Source organism: Corvus cornix, chromosome 2, assembly GCF_000738735.6.
Source record: "Corvus cornix cornix isolate S_Up_H32 chromosome 2, ASM73873v5, whole genome shotgun sequence".
In the NCBI taxonomy this organism is placed as follows: domain Eukaryota; kingdom Metazoa; phylum Chordata; class Aves; order Passeriformes; family Corvidae; genus Corvus; species Corvus cornix.
The window spans coordinates 20,584,803-20,605,181 of record NC_046333.1 but is presented as its reverse complement, the minus strand read 5'-3'; the positions used below and the strand labels follow the sequence as shown (position 1 = coordinate 20,605,181).

Genomic DNA, 20,379 nt, shown 5'->3' with positions numbered 1-20,379 from the left:
CAACAACAAAAACCCACCAACCACAAAAACTCCCCACCAACAAACCAGAACCTGAAGTAATTGTTAAATAAGAACCCTTAACTTTTTCATAAATAGAGAGTATCTCTACAAGTCAAAAGCTAAAGTAAAAGTCTCAACTGACTCTACAGCTCTAATAATAAAGGCTTTTTTTATTTTCTCTTTTCATTACTTTTATCCTACAAGCTTAACTGCCAGTATCTTTCACAAAACAGCATTTTCATCAGAATGGAAAGATAATATAAAAGCTTTATATTGTCTGCAAGGGTCAGCTTTTCCTTATTAGGTTTTAAGTAGCAGAAACTAGTTCTGCAAAGAAAACATACTGTAATTATTGTACTCAACAGGTAGCTTCAATAATCAGGCCAAAAGCAACACAGTGGTCATGTCATTCTCAAAAGATCAGCATTTTCCCATGCTTCTGCATAACAAATGCGTTGCAGATTAATTGAAAGCGTACAGACCATCTTAGAGCCCAAATTAATCCGAGCATTTGATATCCCCTTCACTTCATATGGAAATGCCATTCAATGGCACCATTTTCATAGGGACAAAGTGGTTTTTGATAACAAGTGGAATGTAAATCTCATGAGAAAGAAATCAATCCAGCCCAAAGAACTCCAGAGTATTGATCTATGTGCATTATAATTTCACAAGCTTGAAGAGAATTTGTAAGTTAAAGGGGAAATGATTACAACCACAAAACAGATGCTATATCACAAAGTTTTCTTTTAACTGTGCTATGAAAGCAAGAAATAAGCAGTTTCTGAAGTTAAAAGTTATATGGGTTGAATTAAGCCTTCATTTTGTCCAATATCAAAGACAACATTTGATTTAATTATGATTTTTTTCTTGCAAATGTGAAAACTCTTTAAAGAGTTGCTGATTTGCAAATAAAGTTCACACCATTCCATTTTGATCGACAAGTCTATTGTCTAAACTGAAGTTAAAAGCTGAATAAAAGATTTCTACAAAGTCATTTTTCAAGTACACAGAACTTTGTCAAACCTTCCATATTTGCTTCTGCAAAACAGGTGAAACTTTTTCAACTAAAAAGTAACAGTTTGTAATGTAGCAACAAAAATCTGTAGAATATAAAATCCTAAAGCTGCAAAGTAAGAGATGGAAAACTTCCTCTCACAAAAATGAGATTAATCTTAACAATGCAAGACAGACAAAAACCCCCACTGGGTATGGAGGTTTTTGTTTGTTTGCAACAAGTAAAGTGATTTTGAACACAAACACAAGACTTTAACTGAGAACCGAAAAGAAATCTGGGGCCCCCTGAGCTCAGATCCAGACTAATGCCTAATCTTTTGTTGTGTTCATCTTTCTGTCACAGCTTTGAAAAATTTACAATTTCATTTGAAGCACAAAAAGAAATTCTACATGTTGAAGTTGAGATTTCAACCTCACCCAGATGCAGGTATGAGGTACTGATTTCCATATAAACAAAGTGAAATTTTAAATTCTGTTTAACTGAACAGGTCTCAGACTGCTTTAATCTTAACATTACACTTAAGAGAACTCTGTCTGTCTTCTGAAAATAAGTTTCAGTTGTTCATATACCATGTATACACCAACACACAGGAAAATTGTTTTTTCACATTTTCCTCTCAATTTCAAGAAGGCAACACACGGTTGTATCCCAAACCAATACCTTACACCCCATAAAAACACTGTAACTAATTCTACTACATAGTGTAAGTAAATACCGCAGGTATGACAATAGCCTCCAAGTTTCCTGCATGATTTTTTGCATGATCCTAGGTAACTTTATCAACTGCAAAATGACATTTCAAAAACTCACCTATCCTGTGGGCCCCAGCAAAAATTTGTAAAGTGCTATTAAAATGAGAAACCATTCCAAAAGAATAACTTACACTGACAGCATATCCCTGACTTTTATCAATTACAAAGCCTCAATAATGCTCTCAGCCCAGATGAAACCTCCCTACTACAAGGACGGGTATTTACACATTCACCCAGAAATGCTCATCCAAGACAAGATTTCTATCCAGCCTAACTGGACCAGTAGATAAGATACCACGGGATTCACCTTCCTTCCACAACATTTTCCATACCTCATCCGAGCAGGCATCTGCAGCTTTCCTGTGAGAGTATCCTCTGTCTGCTAATGTCCAACTGAAATTTCAAGCTTCTGCTAGAATCAGTTCATCATTTTTTCATTATTTTTTCCACGAAAAATGAGAATTATCTGCTATGATGTTCTGATATAAAGAACATTGGTGTGATTAAAATGCCTGTAGGTATAAATGCAGGACCAAATGGACTCTTTATTGTGTCCAAATTCAGATGAGGAAATCAGCAAAGCAGAAGTCATACTCCCCTAAAGCCTCTTTCTTAGTGAAGACTTTTCCTTCTACACACCTACACTAGCAGTAAAATATGTATAGAGCGTGGCAAAAAAAACCAAAACCAAACCATAGCACAATTTTCTTTCTCTTTTCCTTCTCAAAAATCCATCACAGATATGATTCAAGTAACTGAAAGAACGAACAGGTTTGAAAGTTTGTAGGCTTGAAAGCTGAGGTGTACCTCTCAATTTTAAAAAGCAAGCAGGAACACGATATTTTGCAATCTTCAGCACTAATGACAATTTGTTGTGACATTCTTTTACAATTTTTAATTCGTTCCAACATAAACTCACCTTGCAATTGTCTGTCTCTATCCAAACACTGCAAATTCCATGTCAGGGTGCAGTCTTTACTGATCCGCCTATTTTCATGAAACTTACAGGAATATAACCACAGTAACTAATAATCACTAGTACTCACAGAAGTGAACTCACATAAAAGTATATTGTTTGAAAGTTATCTCAATTTTAAGACATGTCCAGAAGATTAACAACTTCTTTAAATACTTAAAAATGTTTTTTTCAACAACTAAAATGTAGATCTGTACCAGAAACAGTGCTTCCAAAAGCCATTTACATATATAAACACTACTTCTGTAAACTTTTTTACCTTACTTCCCTCCTTCTACCTTCCAAACACTTAATCCCTATAATAAAATTAATAAACCATGAGGCTTTGTTAAATTATTATATAAAACAGAAATCAACACAGATTATGTTTTTTAAAGCTTTGTAACAATTATTTTAAAAAACTGAAGGTGTACAAATGCAGCTTTGCTTAGGTAAAACAACGGGCCTCTTAAAGCACCATGGAAACCACCTGTGAAGACTTCTATCTAAATCATTTCTAAAAACATCTGCTAAAAAAAGCATTTGTCATTTAAATTCACTGAAATTGCTTCACTCACTTCACTTGACTGATTCTCAGATTTTATCATTCCAAATTAAATAAAAAGGAAGATCCTTAATAATCCTAACAGCAATTTCTCTATTTAGAAGTTTTGCTAAAAATTAGTAAGAAAATTACTATTGAAAGGTATTTGCATAGAGCAGAGTTTGGCACAGAAAGTTTCTAAATAAGAACCAAATCACAAGAGCTAATTCCAGTTGTAATTCACTCCAAGACCACAAGTTACATTTATACCTGAACCTTTAAAGTTGAAGGGTTAACTAACCATTATAGTTGATGAATTTGCTTTTTCCTTACAGCAACATCAGTAGATTTATATCTACTGTCAACTTAGCACACTAATATCTGCAAAAGCAAAAGATTTAACTCCTCTATCCTAATGTGGTTTTGAGTGGCAGTGAGAACCAGGATACATGCCAAATTATGGACCTCAGATTAATACGAGTTTAGTTCATGATCTCTCTTGCAAGTCAGCAAGGCAGACAGGAGAGGCACAACAGCATCAGCTCTTCAGAAACTGTTTTTTAACAGCTGGCAATATCCTAGTAAGGAAAATGCAGGCAAATAAATCAAAAGATTCATGATAAGCAAATTATTCCTTGTTCTGTACTCTGCTAATATCACACAATACAAAGTTACTATTTATTTAATTAGTTAAAAACTTTAATTAAAAGTACTACTATGTGACAAACCTAGTGCAAAGGAACTTCCAGCCACCACAGATAAACCATTCTAAGCCTCTTCTTCTCTGAGAAATTCGGGCTCTTGGTAGAGTATGGTAATCACTTTCATCATTTTCAAAGCCTTCTTCTGACATCATCAGTGGCATTTCATCCAAATGAGAGGACTCATCTTCCACTTGGTACCTGGCAAAATGAAATAAAAGCACTAAATAAACAGCCAATATATCACTTTTTATTACTGGGATCTCCTAAAGTAACAAGTTAATTTTTGGCATATGGGATTTTATTAGGGAGGTATTTTCATCTAAGCATCTCATGCATTTTTGTTAACACATTAACAAGATACTCTGATTTTAGTTAAAATTATGTAATACAGCAAAAAGGCCTGCAATCATTGTCAATCCTAGTATAAATAATTCCAGGGAAATTCTTGTTTTTTATATAATCTGTGCATGCAAAGTTGCAACCTCCTACTTTTCAAAGGATTCTCTGTAAGATTTTGTTAAACAGAAGTTACTTCACAAAGCTTATAGCAGACACAAGTGACTGAGTTTTCTTGGAAGTACAGACTTTATATTTCCACTGTGCTTCTTCAACCTGCTTTCCTGATGTCTCTTCTTGTGTGTGCAGGCCTTTGAGCCTCACTTTCTACACCACTCATCAGTATCTTGGTTTTAATTACAAAAACATCATAGTTACACTTATAATTCTACACAAAAACTTTCAGTGAGTCAAGATCTGCTTGTGGGACCCATGGAAACAACATTAAGCTAACAATGGCCCTTTCCTCCCCAGAAACTATTATCCACTCTAATTTTACATGTCTGGAATGCTTTCTAAGATAAGACAAAACACTGGAATAGTCAGTAAGAAAATTCCCCTATGTGCATGCAAATTGACTAACTTTCATACTCATACTCATTTCATACTTTTATACCTTTGGGAAGATGATTGAAAGAAGATGCACTGTTACTCAGAATTGGTAAGTATAATTTTTATGAAGCTGTATTTACAGTCATCTCTTACAAGGCAAATCCTGGAACTGTCCCATTTTCTCCACAGCAACCTAAACCCAAACCATATAAAAATAGTAATTAACAAAACTGGAAATTCATTCCCTTTATGTGAGTGAGCAGCTGGAGTGCATGGAGCTCTGCCAAGGGATGGATGAGACTTCTGGGTTAGGAGAGAACAGGTAAAGGTAACATTTTAGTAGGTGTCTCCTAGAGACCATCTGAACAGGAAATGCATGCAGGTGAGGCCCTTTACAGACATAGAGGAGCAGCTTCACATTCTCAAGCCCTGGTCTTCATGGGGAACCTCCACCACCCTGGTATCTGCTGGAGGAACAATGCAAAAGGACATAGGCAATCCTGGAGGGTCCTGCAGCACTTGGACAACAACTTCCTTCTCTAATTACTCAGGAGGAGCCCATGAGATGAGAAGCTCTGCTGAACCTCATATTCACCAAGCAAGGAGGGGCTCATTGGGCATGTGAAGGTCAACACACCCTTGACTGCAGTGACCATAAGATGGTGAAGTTCAAGACCCTGAGTGCAGGGAGGAAGGTGGCAAGCAAGGTCACAGCCCTGGTATTCAGAACAGATTCAGCCTTTTCAAGAACTGTTTGAAAGAGTCCCATGGAATAAGGTCTTGGGGAGAAGAGGGGCCCAAAAAAGCTGGCTAGTATTCAAGGATCAGCTACTCCAAGTTCAAGAGATTCCCATTCAATGAGATGGCCCTGACTGGACAAACAAGTAGCAGTCCAAAAATGAAGACACAAAAATGAAGTGCACAGAGGGTAGAAATCAGGACTGGTAACCTGGGAGAAATACAAAAACAGTGTCTAAGGTTCCAGGGACAAAGCTAGGAAAGCTATAGCCAAATGTGATTGAACCCAGCCAGGGATGTCAAAAACAAGAAGTTTTTAAGTACACAGGTGAGGTAAGGAAGACTAGGGAAAATGTGGGCTCACTGCTGAATAAGACAGGGGATACAGTTACACAGGACACGGAAAAGGCTGAGGTACTGGATGCCTTCTGTGCTTCAGTCTTGATCAGCAAGACTGACTTTCAGGAGTCCCAGGTCTCAGAAAGCAGGAAGGAAGCCTAAAGCAAGGAAGATGAGTTAGGGAACACTTAAGCAAACTGAATATGAATACCATATATATAATAGAATGTATATAATACGTAATAAAATACATATTTTAATATAATTAATATATTACATATTATTGTATATTATTATAATATGTAATAATATACATATTATTACTATTATATTACATACATTTATATATAAAAATACTAAAATGTTATGGGCCCTGAGGAGATGCACCCACAAGTGCTGAGGAACCTGTCAGATGCCATTGCAATATCACTTTCAAAAATCTTTGATCAATCATGGCAATTGGGAGAAGTGACTAAAGACTGGAGGAAAGCAAATGCCACTCCTACTTTCAAGAAGGGCAAGGAGGGCCCAGGGAACCTGCCCCGACCTTCCAGTCTCACCACAATCCCTGGGAAGGTGATAGAGCAGCTCATCGTTGGAAACCTTTTCCAAAAAAAAAGGACAAGAAAATCATGAGGAGTAGTCAGCATGGCTTCACGAAGCGGAAGTCCTACTTCACCAACCTGATAAACTTGTAAGATTAAAAAACTGGCCTGGTAGATGAGGAAAGAGCAGTGGATAGCGTCTGCTTAGACTTCAGTAAGGCATTGGACACTGTCTCCTATAAAATTCTCATAGACAAGCTGTAGTAGCTGGATGAGCAGACAGTGAGATGGACTGAATTCTGTTGTAATGGCCAGGTCCAGAGGGTGGTGGTCAATGGCACAAAGTCTAGTTGGAGGTCAGTACACTAAGCCAGTGTACCCCAGAGATCCATACTGGCTCCAGTCCTGTTTAACATCTTCATGGATGATGTAGAAGATGGGGCAAAATGCACCCTCAGCAAGTTTGCAGATGACACAAAACTGGAAAGAGTGATGACAGGCCAGATGAATATGCTGCTATCCAGTGCAAACTTGACAGGCTGGAGAAACAGGATGACGGGAACATCACAAGCTCAGCAAGAAGAATTGCGAAGTTCTGCACCTGAACAACCTCACTCACCACTGTATGCTGAGTGCTACTCCAGGGAAAAAGCCTGACAGCAAAGAATTTGGGGATCCTGGTGAACACCAAGTTGACCATTAAGCCAGCACTGTACCCTCGCTGCAAAGAAAGGTACTGGTATCCTGGGCTGTATCAGGCAAAGTGCTGCCAGCACATCAAGGGAAGAGATCCTTCCCCTCAGCTCAGCACCAGGGAGGCCACTTTGTCCAGTGCAAGAGAGACATGGCCATGCTGAATGGAGTTCAATGAAGGGCCATGACGGTCATGAAGGGACTGAAGCATCTCTCCTACAAGGAAAGAATGAGAGAGCTGGGACTGCTCAGCCTGGAGAAGACAAGGCACATGCAGGATCTGACTAATGTCTATGGACCTGAAGGGAGTTTGCAAAGATGACTGAACCAGACTGTCGTCAGTGGTGCCCAGTCACAGAGGCAATGTGCACAAGCTGAAACACAGAAGGTGCCATCCCAACATCAGGGAACAAGGATGACTGAGCACGGATATGAGCTGTTCAGGGAGATTGTGGCATCTCCATCCTTTGAGACATTTAAAACCTGTATAGACACAATCCTGGGCAAGCAGCTCTAGGTAGCCTTGCTTGAGCAGGAGGGAGTTCTGCTGACATAGAGCAGTCATTCAGTCGAAAGTCTTGATAGACAAAGCCGGTATATTTTTAAAAAGCAATGTTACAAACACGAGGAATGAGCATGACACCATCAAGGCACCATCACTGGGCTTGCATTTTTTCAATTCACTATATATTTAATACAAAAACCTGAAACCATTTCCTTTCCCCCTAGATTTTCTGTGTTGAGCCCTATTGTATACAAGAATATATATTAAAAGCAGTTATTAACTTTTTTGGATGCCAGGAAAGGGAGGGAGGGAACAGAAGGATTAAATATTAGATTTCTATTGAAAAGGTACACCACATACTTTACACTGGCTATATAATAAATTGGTATCAACACAGTTAAGAAGTAAACTCTAATAAGGAAGGGGAACAAAGACCCCCAAACCTACTATTGTTTAACAAGTCTTCTAGACATTCCCTCTTTTCTTTGGCAGGTAATGCCCTGATTTCTACACCTCCTTGGAATCGCTTGGTATGGAACACCACTAAGGGATGTTGATGTGTTCCGAGCAGATCAGAAAATATTGTATAACTAGGAATAATAATAAACAAACACCTCTCACACCCAGTTTCAAGTCAACTGAGTATCGGAACCTTATTAGACCTTGTGACAAGAAATCTTCATCAGTTTCAAATGGTGTAAAAGCACCACCACACTGTAGAAAACACAACCAAAGTTTCAAACTAGATTAAACTGTGCTAACGTTAAAGGTTAGGAGTTCCCAGAAAGTTATGTGAGAATATGGCACGGAAAATGCTTTCCAAATTATTGCTAAGAACACCCACTTAAAAAAAAAAGTTTAAAACAAACATGAAAAACTTGATCTTCACAATGTTGTTTGCAATAAGGTGTATCTGATATTTAATTTAATATGACAATCTAGCTATTATTATTAATGGACATTAAGAAAAAAAAATATAAAAAATTCTCTTCACAAAACACAGGAGTTATTACAGGTTAACATCCATATTATCCCAAATTACATTGATTGCTCTCAGACTAGATCAACACTAGGTAATAAAACCACTGCTTGAGAACACTCAAGATATTACATTATTCTTCGACTTCCAGTAAGACAGGCCTGCATTTAAACATACTCCTGTTCCATGCTTTTATAATCTTTTCTAATTAAATTTGTAAATTACATTAGCACGGTTTTAACAGAGAGCTTTATGTTGCACTGTGTTTTGCTCTTGGACATCCAATTAATGATGTATTTTAACACCCCCCAGTGAAATCACAGTCTGCCAGCTGTAATGGAGTATACAAGATATCAAAAAGTAACACATCCCTTTTACTTCCATACAAAGTTAACAAGTGTCTGATTTGAAAAATAGTATCTCTTAAACAACAGTAACACAGTAAACATGGTAAAATCTTTGTGGAAGGAACACACTAAAGCGAGAGAATCACAGGAGAGAGATTTGACAGAGAAAAATTCACAGATATGCTGAACATTTAAGTCTATTTTGTAAACGTGGTAATATTTGCAGAATACATTGCTCTTCTAATCATAATTTCTTTAAGATTTGTTTACCATTATATTAAAGACAAGGTTTTTTTCCCACCATCGGTATCTAGGTTTGCACTTTCAAACATGGAGCTTCACCAAGTAGTGAAGATAATGAGCATAAGCACCATCGTGTTTGGTAAGCCTGACTTCAACATACAGCCTCTGAACTGGCAAGCAATTCATTCTGTTTCAAAAGCAATTTTGCTATTGTGTTGGAAAACTGTACTTCAGTATTTAAAAACAGTAAGATAATGAATAATGGATTTTTCATAACTAGGATGAGGACAAAAATCTTTGTGTCTTTGTTACCTAGTATTTTTGTGCACTTAATTGCTTGAAGTGCTGATTTTCCTTGAGTGACAAATCAATTAAGTATAATCCTAGAAACTTGTATTAAATAGGGAAGCACTGAAAGCAACATGAATAAAGAAGCCAGAGCGAAAACATCAAAACTCTCAGCATGACTGCTACTAAATCAGGTATGAATTTACAAAATATCTTTACAAAATATGGTTTCCTAAGAAAAGGGGAACATTAATATTAAACAACTTTCCACAAAATCTGACTACTATCAGGAGTATCATTTAACAGATTTAGCTGAAAGGAAGTCATGTCCAATAAATACTTGTAAGTGAAATTTTGATATAAATATCTGCTGTGAAAATGATGCCTCAAGTCACATGTACCTACATCATTCCACTTTGATGGCTGTTTGCCAGAGCAGATGCAGCTGCAGAGTTTCACAGGTATTGTAACAGGTAATGGAAGCCATTGTAAGTTATTTAAACCTAACTTGCCTACCTATTTAGATCCATAATACTTTCTGTGTTTTCTGCCAGCTTTCCATTACTCTAAAAGACCAATATTCAAGGCTGCAGCAGGAAGGTGCAAGACACAACAACTGTGGCTGCATGCTTTTCTGGTTTTACTCACTCAACAAATGCAGCAGCAGTATGTATGAAGATTTTTTTTATCTCCTTGATTAAAAGACCCAGGTAGAAATATAAGCACTGTGTCAGATACTGCATAAATATTTGTTCCTCATCACCTATTACTTTTGCTATAGACCATCATTCACAAGACAGAAAAACAAAGCTGATGTCTTAAAGCAGTATTTCTCAAATCTAGTGAGGGAGGAAAAACAAATGCATGGTCATGAGTCTATGCATGAACTGGACCCAGGAGATGGCTGTGGAATGCAGAGTAGCATGGAAGAGAGGCTGCAGTGGAAAAAGTCTCGAGTAAAAAAAAGCTGAGAAAGACCGGCTGAGCTATTGCCACCCACCACTGTGACCACGTCCCATCCTGCAAAGAGCTGGTGATTTGGCTGAGTGGCTGTGGCAGCCACAGGACTCCCTCTGCTTCCTGTCACAGGCAGAGGACAGAGTAAGCTGCACGATCTGTCTCACTCATATCCTGCTCTACCTCCAACCTATGTGAACACTTTCCAAGTCTGAGGACAAAGGCAGGATCTGCCAAATTGTAGAGAAGCAATAGGAGAAAAAATGACGAAAGTGACAGGTATATCCATACGAAGAGCAAGAATTGTTTCTTAAAGGATGACCCACCAAATCAGCAACTGCTGTAGACTGCCCGTATCACTGACAAAACTGTTCAGATCATGTCCTGTAACAAAGAAAAAATTCCCAGGAAACTGCAGCTGCATAAATTTTATTAAGAGAGGATAATTCATCCATAACCATGTTTATAACTATACAACGTATTTTCATGTAAGCCTTCCTCTTAATCAAATAACCAGTGTATTCGTAAAACAAATTGCTTTGCTAGAAAGTTACCCAAGAAAAATCAAACTACAAGTACTTATTTTCCTCAAATATTACCTTCATTTCTAAGAATTAGAAGTTACATTTTCCTCTAATTTCAAACACCTCTATGCTTCACAAAGCAGTAAATTCTGTTAAACTACAAAGCAATCATGTTGTTCCTAGATTACAACAGAAGTTGAAAAAGGAAAAATCTTCTACAGCTAAACACATGAAATTCAAAGAATTTATTCCAACCTCTTCCTAAAAAACACAGAAAAGCTATTTCAGAAGTTTTTAAAATTGATTAGAGCTTGCCGCTCTATGTCCCTATTCAGCTTTAGCTGTGCCTCTAATGCAAGTACACCCCTAATCAGTGTTACTTGGGAAGCCTCTGAATCACACACTCACACAAAATAATGCTATTACAAATTTTTATAGAGTAACCACAGTTAATACTAAAAAAGAAAAAAAAAAGAAAATACATTTGGACAGCTTTTAAGGATGCTGGATATTTGTAGAGCTGAACATTTATATCCAGGATCTTTAAAAACTTAGTACAACGCTCTTGTCATAGCGCATGTTTATCCACTGGACAAGAAAATAGACAGAAGGAAAAACTACTTCTACTGCATGCAGGCAAATTTATTACTGACTGCATCACTGAGATGAGTAAGATCAAACTCTGCAATAAGACCAAATAAATCACTGTCCCCCTGGCCCCAAATGATACAGAGACATAATCTGGAAAACCACAAGGCAGCATTGTTGAACTACTACTATTACTACAAAAAATAAAACAACAATAATAAAAACAACCAAACAATTAAAAAAAACCCCAACAACAAACCCCACCCTAAAACCAACCAAACAAAAAAAAACCCCAAACCCTAAACAAACAAACAAACAAAAACCAAACAAAAAACCACAAACAAGAATCTGCTATCTTCTGCTTTGCAGAACTAAGGGAAAAACCCTTCTATCTGTTGAGATAAAGGCGTACCAGCATAATACAAAGTTATTACCACAGCAGCTCCCTCTCATAAGTAGATTTTATAAAATGGCTTACAACAGATACTAAAACTACAGGTTCCACCAGACACCTACAAAAATCAAATATTCTGAATTCTATGTGCCTTTTCTCTCTCCTACATCACACTTTCTTACTAGAACAATATACAGAAGAAGTAAATTGAAAAGATCTGTGTAATGAAGCCTCCATGGAAAAAGGCACCTGTTCTATTACCCCTTGCTCACCTTACAAAGCACTAGACATACCCTAATACAACATCTTTTGCAACCCGTGACAAGATGAGTGAGTCTCTGTATTTAACAGATACCAGAAACACCTAGATACACAGCAGGACCTTAGGAAACATCATCTACATTCACCAGAACCCTGTTTTTAATTAGTAGGGTATGTCATTGATTAGAACAACGGGGCCATTTTATCATTGTCACTGGGTATTGTTATTGACATTGTAGCCCAATCAATTGTTTTCTCTCCCTGTTCTTAGCAATCCAAATGCCTGCCCAAGCAATACAAATCACTGTATTTAGATACTATAGATACAGACCAGGAAGGCATGCAAAAGTAATAGCTTAAACATGCAGTCACTTGTGCCTATGCAAACAATAGTAACATCTGCAATAGTAATTTGAAGTTCTCAAACTTTTTTTGCCTAATTATTAAAACTCTTCAGATCAGAAAAATTACTGAAAGAATAACTGCTAAAAATTATGACTGTCTGTACACCTGTCTTGGTGTGAAAGAGCATTACTAGTGAAGAGAAAAACATAAAGACAACTTTTTCCAAATGCACAGTTCTACATAATGCCAAGTTGAAGAACTGCAATTAAAAATCACTTTTTTACTAAAATCACCTAAAGTTCCTATGTCATCTAAATTTGTGTCTGCAGATAAAATATGACAAACTACTTCTCAGGTATCACGCCAATGAAAGTGCCATTGTTTGTAAAATTATTTTACAGTTGCTAATGTGAGCAACTTTATATGCACGTCATATGGTTACCTGCATCATTAAATCATTAAACTTTGCTCTGAAAAGTAAAAGCCACAGAAACTAACAATGACAACACACACTGCATACAAGGTCTGAAAATATTAACATATGGCAAGACTATTTTTCAAAACTTACACATCAAACTCCTTGGACCTTTGTCCCAGGCAGAAGTCCCAGAATCTGCACCTATCCTAAATTACATGTCAGTCCCAACCAGCAGTATTAACCTATAAATAAAGCCTTCAGCAAAGAAAGCAAAACGCAGTTCAGGAATGTGAATACATGAACTACTCCTTTTTCTAAAAACTAGAGGTACTCTATAACTTGAGATCTTGAAAACAGACCCAACCCAACCACCGTTACACAAATACAGCATCCTAAGTATAAAGCTGCCATGCAAACAACCCTGTTGGAAGAATCAGGACTCAGAAATGGGATCTCGGACTAAGCCTAAAAGTCGCTCAGTGATATAGTTCCAAATAACAGGGGCAAATACCTGTCCAAAACCACAATCCAGGAAAGGCTAATGACAAAGGGCAGTATGTCCTGCAAGACAGTGACATCAATGTTGAATTTTTTTTTAATGAAAAAGAGACAAACACTTTGGATTTCAGGTAGAGTCTATAAAAAAGGGAGGGCAAGAATTCTCCTGGAAGAAGAACAAAAGGACATACATGATTGAACCACTTTGTTAAAATGGCATAACAGTACAGACAACTCTCTTAAGGACTATTCTAGTGAGACTTCTTCACACTGCCTTTGATCCTTTCCTCCTTATGCTGAAACAAAAGATAGAGGTGTCTTGGAATGAATATATATGTATTTGAATATATCAGCATAACATACAGCTGTGTAATTTAATGTGTTCTCATTCCCAATACACTACAACATCTACAGATCAGCACCTGTAGCCTGAAACACCAGGAATAACGCATTTATTTGTTCAGAGTTCATGACATTTCCAGCAAGTATCAGCTGAACCTGTAACATTCGCAACTTTTGGTATCACAGTAACAACTGATACGTCTCACTTTGAGTTGCTACCTCCTGCAAAGATTTCTGTCCTACAGAGAGCAGGTACAAATCATCTGTAATGACGCATCCATTTTGCTGCCATTCCTGTCTGCTTGTCACAGAGGAAAAACAACACAAGACAGGAACTCTGATTTAAACAAAGCACCACAGGAACCGGGATGATGTTAGGGAGCTTCGTCCACAAGGAAGTGCAGGTGTGCCAGTACACATGTAGGGAATTAAAAAGTTGTAAGTACCCACTCCCACACACCCCCACAGCTGATTAACTTCCAGGAGCTTCTTTGATCATGTCCAGAGTAGCAGAATGAATAGCGTTAACAATGCTATTTTTACAAAAAAAGTAACATAGCTATTTACAGTTTATGTTCCTGGACTTAACAAGTTACTGCTTCTGGTCAAACAACAGATGTTTGAAGAAGTTACTGTCACTTTGCAACAGCAGTTTTAAAACACAGATGTTCAAAAGTCAATTCAGTTCCATCTTTGGAATGTTTTATCACAGACGCTATATTAAAATTCAAATTAATGCCAATATTGTCAGTCATTCAGCTTCATCCATCATTTTCAAGCTCATTTTCAGGATGAAATATGTAGGGCCATTCAATTAACAGGTGTGTAGGGAAGAAGATGAAATTGAAACCTGTAAAACTCTGCCCAGATATTGTAAGAACTTTTGTTCTAAACATTCAGAAATACCCAGGAGGAGATTCACGGGAACTAGCAGCTTTTCAGAAAACCGTACAAGATACCAAATATCACTGCATATAGCCCATTCGATAGGTAAACTCCACTGATATGTATCAATATTTGGGTTTTTTGAACAATTACGGACATTTTACAAGGCTTTCCAGACCCACAGTTATACCAATATAAGTAATGAACTTTCTGTGAACGCCATTCTACAAGAGATGTTAGGTCCTAAAAGATCTGAGTGTTGCATGGCCTCATCAAATAATATTTTCAGTTATTTGGAGACATTATTCTTAGTTATTACACATGAAATATCAAAACCCACTGGAATATGAAGAATAACATCTAGACTGTGAAAATCACTTCATAGTTTAGAATTAGGACACAGTTCTAACAAACAACTGAAAGGCAGCACAAATCAAGGTATTTTAACAAAGCTCACATCAGACTATCCCAGAAGTGAAAAAACCCCACAGAATTACAGTACAAGCCTTGAGTACTGTCTGTTGACATTTTTATTTCTTCTTTGGTGGTTCACTGTGGAACCTAGTCAAACACCCTGAGAAATCATAACCATACAGACTACAAGATTGCTGATTGGGAACAGCTTTCATTCAAATGAAAAGCATTAGAACAGTATTACTACATTAAATCATCTTATTTTCTGTGTACTACAAAAATTGGTTTGAGATTTGCAAGTATCAGGGAAGCATGTGAATTCTCATTGAATTTCAAATTCTCCAGACTTCCATTCCCTTTTTTCTGGAATAGATTTCATTTTTTCTATTATACATACTTCACATTAAATAAGCTACAGATCACCAATTGTTAAGGACCAAGTATCCTGCATTTATCTGTACAAAAGACACATTACCCTATTATTTGGTTCTTTTTTTCCTTTTTGTGCAATTTTCTTATTTGCTAATGACATAAAATAATTAAATAAATAACAGTATAGTCAGTTGCCTTAAAACAGAGTTGTTCCATCAGTGGCAAACTGCAGAGACAAGCAACAGAGGTTGATCTGTTCCACAACTTACCCTGCCACAACCACCTAATATATCCAGTAGTGCCATTCATAAATACACTACTGTGGCTCATACCATGAATAATCATGCAAGAGATTTCCTTCCAGTGACTGGGTATCTTTCATGACACCACCTTTGTGAGGATCTGGAGTGCAAGTAAATGTATGTCACATAAGGGAAAGCTGGTAAGATGTGATGTTCTGGTACCAGCTCAGGAGTCCCAACACCTCTCACCTCAGCCCTATTAGGCTAAATACAAGCATACACTGACAGCAGCAAGCATGAATAAAGCAGCTATTTCGTTTATGGATAAATGATGATTGACAATGGTTTAGTTCCTTATCAGCTTCAAAATTCCACCAGGCTTCTTGTTTTCCTGCCATCAACCTCACATGACAACGGGCACAGCACAGTCAACTTCCTTCCTGCATTCAGCAGTTGATTACTCTGGGGTTGAGGACAACAAGTCTAACAGATGAGAACAAGCCTCACTGCACATTTAAGGTGAACCCGAATGTTCTCTGGTCCTCCTTCTCCCTCACCATGTAAATAAAAAGCAGCAGCTAATTTTCCTGTAGATAACAACCTTCAAGCTGAAGGACAAGGTGCTGAACCAATCGGCTTTTTCCCCCAAGCCTTTTTACAACTATACAAGTTGAAAATCCTAAACAACAGCAAGGATTTTTCAAGTTAATTTTAAGTTGAACAACCTTTTCCTCCAAGATAGATTTCCCTAATTGCTAACGGCAGCACATGAACAGTTCTCTGTCCATCTGAGATAGAGAAAGATGACAGAAAATATAAAAACTCAATTTCTACTGCAAAAGTAGTAAGTTGCCCTTAAGCATCAGAAATAAAAGCAGAACGTGCATGTGTTCATTGAACCATAGGTAACATTTAATATGTATTTTTAATTTTTTTTTAAACACACCTTAACATATACAGTATGAATATATAAAATACATTAGTCTTGTCATGTTTATTTATATATAAAGTACATCCCAGGACATTTCACGATTCTTAGCTGGCTACAATTTTATACAGAAGTGTGCATATTGTTGAAGTTTCTTTAGGTGTGTGTGGGAAAACATATTCCAGCTTTAAAATATGCGCAGTCTGTCTAAATAAATCTCAAAAGCACAAAGCGCACTACAGGCAAACCCTGAGTATGAAAGTCTTTGTCCTTACTGCAAAGCAAACTATAGCAACACTGGCAAAGACTCCTACAGACTGCTTAGCTCAAGCAAAAGAAGTCATCCTATAAATTAGCTGCGAGGCCAATAAAGGTTAGCAACTGATGAGTTGTATTAACTGATGTTGCCCAGCAGCAGGACAATCAACTGGAATGAAAAACACTACCACACTTAAGTTAAGGACGTGTGTATAAGACTTCCAAAAGACTGTAAATTCTTCACTGAAGAAATAAATCACAGCACATCAAAGACTCTTGAAGGTCCAGAAACAACAGCACTGGATTAAACCCCATATACCAACTCTAGTGTATTTTAAGGGGTGTTTGTTTCTAGACATCTTCAGAGATATGCTGATGCCAAGATGATTACACCCTTTTAGGCAAAATCCTCAAGCATACATGCACATGATAGGTTTCTGCATATCAGAGACCTCAGTGACTTCACTTCAACACTCTCATAAGTATCTGACATCAGGACCTTTGCTGCAGTTTCCACAGGAATGCAAGGCTTCTTCAGAGTCTGTGCTGAAGATAAAGATTAGAAAAGCATGATGAATCATTAATAAAGGCATAGAAGTGGTAGTTCAATTACAAGCTTAGAGCCATAAGACTTACAAGTCGGCTATCTGCACTGCTGTACTTCCCCTTAGACTCTACACAAGACAGCTGTGGTAGACTCTACGCAAGCATTCCCATGTTTTGTTACAGGTCCATAGGACACCTCCCAGAGGTGCTCTCATAATGCCAAGGCAAGGTATTCTTGAAGGAGAGTGACCAACCTACTCAACTCACATTATCAAAAATAAAACAAATGAAGTGAGTGAAGAGGCTAGTGTAAGTATTCTAACTCTCAGAGCTCAAATGAGCAATTTATTAATCAAGTGATCAAAAATAAAGAAATGCAATAAATGAGCCTGTCAATTTTTAAAGCTTTTATATACCTACCAAAAGTTGCACAAAAGTAATGAAAAAGATAAATAATCACTTTTGTGGAGGATCAGTAAGTTAAATACACAGATTATGAAAGACCGTAACTCTGAAAGATGTCATCTAAACTAGAAGGAATGTAACCCACAATCTTTGGAGGGCAATGTTGATCAAAGACAGAGAGCAAGAAGCAAATTTGTAATGAGTTGGTAGTTCCTTGCTAGTTCCTACAGCTTGCCAAATCTGTTTATAAAGCCATGATTAAACAGTTTGTATAAAGAACCACAATGACACCTTCAATAAACCTGTGTAACCGTGTGACTTAGGGACTCAATCCATCACATCTAAAGCATTTTTCAAATCACCAAAACACTCCTGGTTAACCTACAACAGAACTCCCAGTACCTTTTACAGTCTGGACTAAGTTTATGCCTATCTAATCCTCCTTTTTATTCCTGAGCACAGCACCTACCGAAAAACAAATTTCAGCGAGAGCTTTCTCTGATTCAATTCTCTAAGGAAGAGGGATAATGATGGTAACACTGCCCTACCTCAAGACAGAGGACAAACCTACTACAAATTGTCAGATATTCAAGTATTAATTGGTGAGATGGGAAAACCTACTACTATGGCAGACAGTCCTACAAACTTGTGAAGGTTCATAAAAAAACCTTTGTCCAGTTTAAGAATCAAGACAACATAATGTAAGCCTAACCTATTTTGCACACCTTTAAACTTTAACCTTTCTTGTTAGTTATCCCATCCAGACAAAGAAGGAAATACATTTTATTCATTATGAAACAGATTTATCACTGTATTTGAACTAGAACAACAGCACCAACTATTCTGTTCTTAGCAAGTCCATTTACTTCAGATCCTACAACTGCTCCCTCCAGTCCTTGTATCCACAGCCAATGCTCTACAAGAACAAAAAGAGGAAAGAAACCTCAAACCAGTAAGTATAATCACATCATCCATTGTAAGAGGGCTATCCAGTGGAGATACCAAAATTATGGAGCAAAGTTTTTCCTTGCTCAAAACAATAGTATACTTAGAATAAAACTAGAATAATGGGAAGCAAAGAAACATTCAATTTTTGCCTGGAAACAATTTGATGGCAGTCCTTTAAACCATCTTTTCCAAATTGCTTAAGCCCAATAGTATATCTTTCAGGAAATTTGAAGTTATTTTAATTCCCACACTCAGGAATGGTGTCCGGGCTAGCACCCAAGAACTAGCTCGCAACATATTTCCTAAGGACGCCCAAACAAGGCCCCCGCCGCGGGAATCCCGCTCCTAAGTGAACTCCTGGCAAGGGACCCGAGTTGCGCGGAGTTGCGGGTGGCGGGGCCGGGCGATCGAAGGCCGCACCCGCGGGCGCGGGGCCGGCACCGGGAGCAGCCGGGCCGAGGGCGCCCTGCGCATCCTCCCGCCGCCACCACAACCCGTCCCGGCCCCAGCCCCGCCGCCGGGACACGGGAACAGCGGCCCAGGAGAGGCGGCCACAGCCGCGGAGGCCTGCGGGAGCCAGCGGCAGCCGACACCCCCCTCCGCCATCCACGGCGGGGCCGCCACCCCTTCCCGCCCTCCCCCCGGAGCGGGCGGGCGGTCCCGGAGCCCCGCAGGGCAGCGGGGCTGGGCGAGGGGCGCACGCCGCCCCGCCCGTGGCTGGGGACAGAAGAAGGAGAGGGGAAGGAGGAGGGCAGAAGCCGCCGTGCCGGCCCTGTCCGTACCTGCTGTGCCGCTGCGCCGCGGCGGCGCTGCTGTAATAGGCCGCCCTGCGCTGGGCGCTGCGCGGCACCGGGCGCAGCGGGATCTGGTCCGCCATCTTGGGGGCGCCCCCCCACCACCCGCCGGGCACCGCCCGGGCAAGTGACGTCACGGCCGACGCCCAGTGACGTCAGGAGGGGCGGGGGCTCGGGGTAAACACGGGGCGGTGGGGCGCGGGCCGCGCGCGGGGCCGGTGGGCGCGTGCTCCCCACAGCCTCCGCGGGGCTGGCGGAGCTCAGGGCTCCGACGGCGGGATCCGCCGGGATCCGCCGGGCGGGAACGGAGAGGAGGGAGCCGGGCTCTGCTCTCTGCTGCCGGACAAGAGGCAACGGGCAGGAGCTGATGCACAGGAAGTTCCACCTGAACATGAGGAAGACCTCTCCTGTGCGGTTGCCCAGAGAGGGTGTGGAGTCTCCCTTACTGGAGATACTCAAGAACCGTCTGGACGCAGTGCTGTGCCATGGGCTCTAGGGTGACCCTACCTGAGCAGGGAAGTTGAACCAAATGACCCCCTGTGGTCCCTTCCAACCTGACCTGTTCTGTGATTCCATAATTATTCAGCTTCTGAAGTACCATATCTGCAAGTGATGCTCTCCAGCCATTAAACAGAGACAGGTATTGTCTCAGGGTCATACATATATCCCCGTATGTCAGGGATGATGAACCAGTCTGTGGGACCTCACAGGACTGATACACA

General features: G+C 39.2%; 1 protein-coding gene across 3 annotated transcripts in view; it reads right to left on the bottom strand.

Moving 5' to 3' along the window:
* Positions 1 to 19,778, bottom strand: part of ATP9B (ATPase phospholipid transporting 9B (putative)) — a 168,796-nt gene extending 149,018 nt beyond the window's left edge. For 2 of the 3 annotated variants that reach the window (XM_039571298.1, XM_039571302.1), the window contains exons 1-2: positions 19,646 to 19,777; positions 3,998 to 4,171 (exon numbers count right to left, since the gene is read on the bottom strand). In XM_039571298.1, coding sequence (XP_039427232.1) covers positions 3,998 to 4,171; positions 19,646 to 19,740 — 269 coding nt within the window. In that variant the 5' untranslated portion in view covers positions 19,741 to 19,777. Of the gene's footprint in view, positions 1 to 3,997; positions 4,172 to 19,645 lie in introns of all 3 variants that reach the window. The other variant, XM_039571307.1, reaches the window with a different exon arrangement.
* Between the last annotated feature and the right edge of the window lie 601 nt (positions 19,779 to 20,379).